Source organism: Triticum urartu, chromosome 5 (genome assembly GCF_003073215.2).
Source record: "Triticum urartu cultivar G1812 chromosome 5, Tu2.1, whole genome shotgun sequence".
Taxonomy (NCBI): domain Eukaryota; kingdom Viridiplantae; phylum Streptophyta; class Magnoliopsida; order Poales; family Poaceae; genus Triticum; species Triticum urartu.
The window spans coordinates 336604937-336613179 of NC_053026.1; the positions used below are offsets into that span (position 1 = coordinate 336604937).

Below are 8243 nucleotides of genomic sequence, written 5' to 3' on the forward strand. Positions count from 1 at the left end.
TCTGAGAGAGAACCACCTACTCATGTGTTGAGACCAAGACATTCCATTCCTACCATATGAATCTTGATCTCTAGCCTTCCCAAAGTTCTTCCACTCAAATCTTCTTTCCACCAAATCAAATCTATGAGAGAGAGTTGAGTGTTGGGGAGACTATCATTTGAAGCACAAGAGCAAGGAGTTCATCATCAACACAACCATTTGTTACTTCTTGGAGAGTGGTGTCTCTAGATTGGCTAGGTGTCACTTGGGAGCCTCCGACAAGATTGTGGAGTTGAACCAAGGAGTTTGTAAGGGCAAGGAGATCGCCTACTTCGTGAAGATCTACCGCTAGTGAGGCAAGCCTTCGTGGGCGATGGGCCATGGTGGGATAGACAAGGTTGCTTCTTCGTGGACCCTTTGTGGGTGGTTGCTTCTTCGTGGACCCTTCGTGGGTGGAGCCCTCCGTGGACTCGCGCAACCGTTGCCCTTGGGTGGAGCCCTGTGTGGACTCGCGCAACCGTTACCCTTCGTGGGTTGAAGTCTCCATCAACGTGGATGTAGGATAGCACCACCTATCCGAACCACGGGAAAAACATCCGTGTCTCCAATTGCGTTTGAATTCTCCAAACCCTTCCCTTTATATTCTTGCAAGTTTCATGCTTTACTTTCCGCTGCCAATATACTCTTTGCATGCTTGCTTGAATTATGTGATGATTGCTTGACTTGTCCTAAAATAGCTAAAATCTGCCAAGAACTAAAATTGGGAAAAGGTTAAGTTTTTATTTGGTCAAGTAGTCTAATCACCCCCCTCTAGACATACTTTCGATCCTACATATGGCCCGAAGGGGCGACGCGGCGGCGACGCACGAGTCGATGCAGTCGCGAGGAGAACCACGGGGTGGCGGCCCGACGGCGCGACGCAGCGGCAGCTCGATGCTCGATCGGCAGAGAGGTGTGCGGTACTCGGGACGATCTTCACGGGACCTGCGGAGGCGCGCGTAACCGACGGGCCAGGTCGGTCGCGTGGTGTTGATGAGGCGGATCGCGGCGGCGAGTGGGTGATCAAGCCGATCGCGCGCGAGGTCGGGATGCCGCTCGGTGGAGGCGGGGTGGTGGCGGAGTCCGAGATGAAGCCGGCGACGCCGGACGGCATGGCGACTATGATTAGCCGCCGCATGGCGCAAGGCCGCTGGTTCGGGATGATGCAGGAGTCCCGGTCAGAGTAGAGCGGTGACAGCCGGCGTAGATCGACGGGCGAGCCAGCGCGTGAACGGCGGCGGTGAAGGGCCACCGCATGACGCGAGGCCGCCAGGTTGGGGTGACCGGCGGGCAAACGCGCGGACGACGCGCGAGGCCGTCGGGTCGGGGCGACGGGCGAGCAGAGACGCGGACGATGCGCGAGGTCGTCGGGTCGGGGCGACCGGCTGACAGACGCGCGAGGCCGTCGGGTCGGTGAAGAAGCCGATCGATCGCGTCGGTGTTGGAGTAGAGGCGGGGCGAGCCAGCGCGCGAACGGCGGCGGGGAAGGGCCACCGCATGATGCGGGGCCGCCGGGTCGGGGCGATCGGCTGGCAGACGCGCGGACGACGCACGAGGCCGTCGGGTCGGGGCGACGGGCGGACAGACGCGCAAGGCCGTCGGGTTGGGGCGACAGGCAGGCAGACGCGCAGACGATGTGCAAGGCCGCAGGGTCAGGGCGACCGGCGGGCAGACGCGCGGGGCCGGGTCGGTGAAGAAGCCGGCCGATTGCGTAGGTGTTAAACTAGAGGCGCATGGTGTTGGCGGTGGCGATGGGTGACGCAAACCGATCAAGATTTGATCGAAAAATATAAAAAAACCGCCGATCAAGATGACTGGTGGGAGAGAGAAAACCCCGGAGGACAGTGAATATACACGATGAACATGTTCTTATACACAGTGAATATTTTTTCCAATGCATGGTGAACATTTTTCTTCAATATGGAAAACTTTTTTTAACATGATAATTTTATTTGGAAAGTGAACAAAATTAGAATTTCAAATTTTTATTGGTTCTAGCATCGAGTAACCCGACCAACTCAGGCACCCGTCGGTTCTGGCATTTTATTACGTTTTCATTTTACTCATTCAATGCATGCCATGGTTGATGCATTTCCTCTTGACTAGCACCCTCCTAGTCTTCTTTATATACTAGAGCTCCACCAACTAGACGCTAGAGCAAACCCCTAAAACACGGGGCAGACGTGAAAACCCCTAAAACACAGGGTAGACGTGACGCAACGTGCGTTTGGTGTCCGAATTCATTCTTGCATGGGAAACTACCATTTGATGTCATTACGTGCATGGCAACAAATACACCCTGTTCGACCGTGACCGTTCGGGTCTGCCGATAGTGCAAGTCTTGAAGCACTTTTTTCACCTACACCAAATGTACCTAAAATTTTCCCACATAATGGCATCACCTTGGCCAACATGCATAGCAAGTTTCATTCATTTATGGCATTCTATGCATTTTCTATGGTTTTCCAGGTGAAAAAACCCTAAAATACAGGCCTGGCATGCGGAACATGTTTGTTGTCAGAATTTATTCATTTTTGTGTGGGACCAGAGCTGCTCCAATGTTGTGTCGGGCCCCAATTTCGCGTATCCATTGGCGGTGATGTGCCACTCCTTCGGCAGCCGTGTCGGCGATGGAATGAGTAGTCCGAAGCGGCTCAACTCTGCATGCGGCCACGAGAGAGTTGACGGCCAAGATCGACCGTCTCGCTGTCAGATCCAAAGCTCGCCATCGAGAAGAGTAAGGGCGACGGGGGTCTGAGCACGTTGTTTCTTGACATCCTTGAAATGGCCCCAATTTTTTTTCATGGTCATGTATGACCAATTCAAGGCACCATACCAAGTTGTTTGGATTTTCGACATGTTTTGCATTTTCTAGAGTTTTTCGGTGAAAGAGACCGATAAATGACCAGACGTGTCGCAACTTGCATACGGTGTCAAAAATCGTTCAGACCTGGCACTGATGCCTACCATGGGAAATGTCCACATTCCAAAGTTGGGGTCAGTTGAAGGATGTCCAAAATTAGACCATGTTCAACAAAGGGTGTCCGATAGGCCAGAAGGCTCCGCCTGAGAGCCTTTTTTTCTCGACATCCTTAAAATAAATTCATCAATTTGAAAAAAGAATCATGAATTTAAGAAAATGAAAGAGAAGAAGAAACAAATAAAAATAGAAAGAATAAAACTGAAAAAAGGCCAAACAAAAGAAAAAAAATAACAGACCGAGAAGATGCACAACAAAAAGAATGAAAAAAGTAATTAGACACAACAAGTTAGTTGTCCTAATTGGTTAAAGTTGGTGAAGTAATCCAAGAGGTCCATAATTTGATTCCTACTTTGTGTATCTTTTTTTGAAGGTTAAAAAAGAAAAGAAAAATGGACCAGACCCAGGACAGAGGGGTGTGTGCGCCAGTTTGTGTGACGCTACTCCCTGTAGAGCGGGTGCGCCTAGTCACCACTTGCTGCACTAGTTAGCGGATGCAGCACTCACACACCACCTTTTATGGTCCGGCCCAACTACATGAGCGATCAGTTGTCACTCGTCAAGAGCATACGCCTGATCGCTTCTTTGTGGTTTGACCAAAAAAACTTCTTTATGGTTGACCTAGACAAAAGGTTGACCATTAACATTAAAAATAGTTCATCTTTTTGGAAAAGTTCATGGATTTGAAAATTTTAGTAGATTTGCAAAATGTTCACAAATTAAAAATACCATCAATTAAAAAATGACGGATTTTGGAAAAAATCATAGATTTGAAAAAAGTTAATTTTTTAAAAAAAAAGTTGACAAATTTAAAAAAAAAAGTTCAACGATTTTGCAAAAAAGTTTAACAATTTTTTAAAAAGTCCATCGATTTTCAAGAAGGAAAAATCATCAACTTTGAAAAATTCAATCATTTTGAAAAAGGTTCATCAATTCAGAAAAAAAAAGGCTCATCGATTTTGAATAAAGTTCAACGACTTTAAAAAAAAGCTCATTGATTTGTTTTAAAAAATAAAACTAAAGAGGTTTGCACACTGCAAAAGAAAAAGAAGAAGAAAATGGAACAGAAAAAAGAAAAAAAGGAACATAAAAACGGAACAAAAGCATTTGAAAAAAAAGAGAAAAATGGAAACAAGAAAAGGGGGGGGGGGGGGGGGGGGGAGGAAAGACGACGGAAGAAAAGAACGAGAATGATGCCATAAATATAACAGTTGTTGGTGGCTGCTTGGTTATTGCGTCTACATCTGTACTAGGACTAGGAAGTCCCTCGTTCGAGTCCTTCCAGCCTTTAAAATTGTACTACTGTATAAGAATGAAGGAAGGAACAAATATATACCTCTGAATTGATGAACTGGGCATCCTTCCTTTCACGATCGAACAGAAAGACACATTTGTAATCAACCTCATGTCCTCCTCCCTGGCAATAACTCTGCCATAAACCTCGACTTGGTATGTGTGCTCAGGGCCAGCTTTAACAAACCTCAAGGAGATGACATTGATGGATGAACCCGCCATATCAGCCGCATCAGATTCATATGGTGGCCCAAGTGGAACTTTTGCTGTAAATTAATAAAGATCAAAGAAACAAATCAGAACAAACAAGAGCATGAACGCTTCCGGTTATAATAGCTAGAGCTAGAAGGAAGTCTACGGTTGTGACTTGTTAAGATGGAAGTATATATCATGGTCGAAGCTGGCCAGGTGGAAGCTGCAGAAGCGGCTGGGGACAAGAGCTTTCCTCTTAGGATCGCAAATCAAGAGTGCCTTAACTTTTTCCTTGTGCATATCAGCCAGCTTACACCGGTCAGTGCCACGCACCAGCTCAACGAACGTGGGCTGCTTATCGATTTGCTGCTGGGTCTGGCTGAAATTGCTAGCAACCATCGCCGCAGAGAGAAGATTTCTGGGCTGCATCTAGAAAGCCCGGTTGCCCGCTACACTGTTTCGTTCGATCGTGTGTTGGCACGGTCCCGACGCCGAGTACTTTCCAACGACAACAACTACCGACAACGACGTACCAACTCACTGACTGAACTCGACGAGGTGCTTGTGCGTCCAGGTGCACCGTAGTACAAAGCTGGCCACCTGATCCCTAATTGATCCTTTGCTGGACGTGAAGAGTACCAGTTATGCTGCACTAGCACTTCTAGCAGGACAGCAACACGCAGCACTCGGTTATTTGAATAGCCAGCAGGCTTGCGTCGAGCCGGTGTTCTTCTTTATTGCTTTTCAACTCGCGGTTTGGTTTACAGGGGACTTGCACGGGTACAAATGGCAGCTAGCCTGCCTAGTTACATGATGAATCGGTATAGGGTTTACTTCCAACATCGTGGTGCAGTTGTTGGTCACTAGACTTTTTACTTGTTTCTTTTACATGTATGGAATCTGCTTCCATCATTCTTGGAGCTGTGTATCTGACGTCCGAATTCGGAGAAGCGTCAGCGGAAGCGGTGCGAGCGCGGGTGGGACGTGGCATTCAGGATGGCGCCGGCTATCATCCTGTACGCCCTCTCCGACGGATGGACGGCGTCAAAGAAGACGTATTTGCCGGCGTCGTCGCACGCCAGCGCGCTCTCCAAGCTCCACAGCGCGCCCCCCGTCTCCACATACCCCGTGCCACTGCCGCAGCATCCTTGGGCCGAGTTCTCAAACCCATACTCCCACGGCCTGGCGATCATGGCCGACAGGAGGCCGTACTGGTCGACGTACGCCACCCGCGCCCCGGGCAGCTCCCGGCCGAGCCTGCCCAGCATCCCCTCGAGCCTGCGGTTGAAGCTGACGGCCGCCATGTTGTACGCACCGTTGCAGTCCCCGGGGCTGTGGAGGTTGACGGCCCTCTCCAGCGGCAGGCACCCCAGCGGCGGCAGGCCGGCGAAGGTGACCGCGCGCGCGCCGAGCCCGTGCACGGCCCGCACGGCCGCCTCCGCGGCGCCGACGAGGTACGCCTCGTACTCCGGCGGGGTGAAGCTGTAGCCCCTCACGGGGAACACCAGGTAGTTCTGCAGGAAGTCGCTGGCGCCGATGCTGAAGATGTAGAGGGCGCCGGCGATGATGCGGCGCGCCGCCGCCTCGCCTCTCGCCCGCCTCAGCCGCTCCGTGTACTGCCTGAAGTGGTCGATCTGCTCGCCCAGGGTCATCGCCGACTGCGTCCATCCAATTCAACTTAGTTTTTTTATTTTAAAAAAAGTCCATTTTACTACCCTGAACAAAATTGGTGGTAACCCTGATCTTTATTTCGGTTCTTTTTACCCCTGAACAATCTCATACCGGACAAAATCAGTCCCTGGGTGATTTAATGATTGCTGATGTGGCAATGGTCAATGGGCGATTTTGACCTGCAGGCGAGTCTCCCTTGTCACGCTGGGTTGAGGCAGAGGAGCTCCTCCCGAGCCTCCTATCGCAGCTGCCTCCATCCCGAGCACCGTGCGCGACCCCACCGCATCTGGATGACGCCGGCGACCGTCACAGTTCCAAGCTACTGCCCTGACGCCCTGCTTCTCCTTTCTCCCTTCTCTTCCCTCTCCCTTCCCGCACAACTGAACTCACTGAGATCCACCTGCCCCCCGGCATCCATGGCCGTGCCGTCCGCCGCGCCCACCCCGCGTTCCCCTCGCCCGGACTCATCCGCGGCGGCCAACGCGTCTGCCAACGACGCCCGTCTCTGGACTTCGGCGACCCGGCCTCCCTCGCCGCCCTCCACGACCTCACCGACGTCGGCGCCGCAACCCGCCTGCTCCACGAGTGCGTCGCCTACCAGCGCGCCCTCGACGCCCGCCTCAACGCGCTCCCCGCCCACCGCCCCGACCTCGACCGTGCGGCCGCCTCCCTGCTCCGCTCTGCCCCGCCGTTTCTCCCGCTCGCCGCCTCCGACGCCACCGCGCTCAGGGAGTTATCCTCCTCCACCGCCGCGCTCACCGAGGTCCTCTCCTCCCGCATCCGCCACCTCGATGCGGCGCACTCGCGCGCCGAGTCCGCCCTGGCCCGTGTCGAGGCCACACTCGACTGTTCCCGCGCGCTCGACACTGCGCGCCGCGCCCTGGCAGCCAACGACCTCGCGGCCGCCGCCACCGCAGCCCATGAGTTCCTGACCATCGACGCGCGGTTCCCCACTGACGACAACCTCCGCTTGAGTCACTGCCAAGCGGGTCCCATTTCCTAATTAACCATGGCCTAATTTCCTGTTTCACTTAAGTTAATCCTCGTGGCCTCACCCGCAGGTCAAAACCACCATTGACCAGCGCTACATCAGCTGCATGTTGAGACAAACCATCCAAGGGGGTCTTTTGTCCGGTTTGGGATTGTTCAGGGGGTGAAGGGAACCGAAATAAAGATCAGGGGGTAATGTGAACCACCAACTTTGTTCAGGGTAGTAAAATGGACTTTTTTTTCTTTTATTTTTTATTTTTTGAGCTGAGAACAACTGGAGTAGTATGCATGGTTACCGGGATTTGCGCGGTTATGTTGTCCAGCCCGGAGCCTGCGGAGGCGAAGCTGACGCCCGAGGCGAGATGGTGGATGGTGTGGGACGGGTCGAGGTACGCCGGCACGGAGGGCGGCAGGCCCAGCGCCTCGGAGACCAAGTCGGCGGGGAGGAGGCCATTGGAGAACCGGCCGGTGGCGACGCCGCCGGCGTAGTCCCGCCCGTACGGAGCGTAGTTGCCCCTGGCTACGGTCTGGATGAAGTTGTTGTTGCCGGTGTCAGCGGTGGAGTCGCCGAACACAATCACCGCCGGGACCTCGCCTGAACCAGCGGCGGCGCCCTGGAGTGCCAGCGCCAGGACGGCATGCGCCAGGACCAAGACGACGGGCATGGCATGTCGCAGAGAGGACATGTTTCTCTAGCTCAAATTCTCGGGTGCTCACTGGCTGCGTGCACATGTACACCGAGCGTAAGATTTATAGTGCTGCTGCACTGTGCGCGCCGCTAGGCATGGTGATCGGTGAAGGATGAGCCGAGCTTCTTGCTCATCCATCTCTGAGGCGGCGGCTTCTTGCAGCCGCCAATCTTGGCACTTCAGAGATTCGTTACATGGAACGTACTAAGGACCGAGCTCGCACTACAAGCCAACAACTAGTAGTTAATCAAATTTCGGTGGCGCTTTCAATACGTGCAACCCGGGCCGCCAATTTCATTCGACTCAGCCACTTATAACAGCTAAACATGCCAGACTCGTATATTATACAGTTCCGAGCCACAGCAGAAAACCAGCGCAAGCGAAAAGGGAGAGAAAAGAAAAAGCGGCAA

General features: G+C 52.8%; 1 protein-coding gene across 1 annotated transcript; it reads right to left on the reverse strand.

Moving 5' to 3' along the window:
* Positions 1 to 5181: 5181 nt before the first annotated feature.
* LOC125508897 (GDSL esterase/lipase At2g04570-like) lies at positions 5182 to 8136 on the reverse strand. The gene is made up of 2 exons (XM_048673693.1): positions 7441 to 8136; positions 5182 to 6141 (listed from the first exon to the last, which is right to left on the reverse strand). Exons 1-2 carry the CDS (start codon positions 7828 to 7830, stop codon positions 5437 to 5439), a joined length of 1095 nt encoding a protein of 364 aa, XP_048529650.1. The 5' UTR covers positions 7831 to 8136; the 3' UTR covers positions 5182 to 5436.
* Between the last annotated feature and the right edge of the window lie 107 nt (positions 8137 to 8243).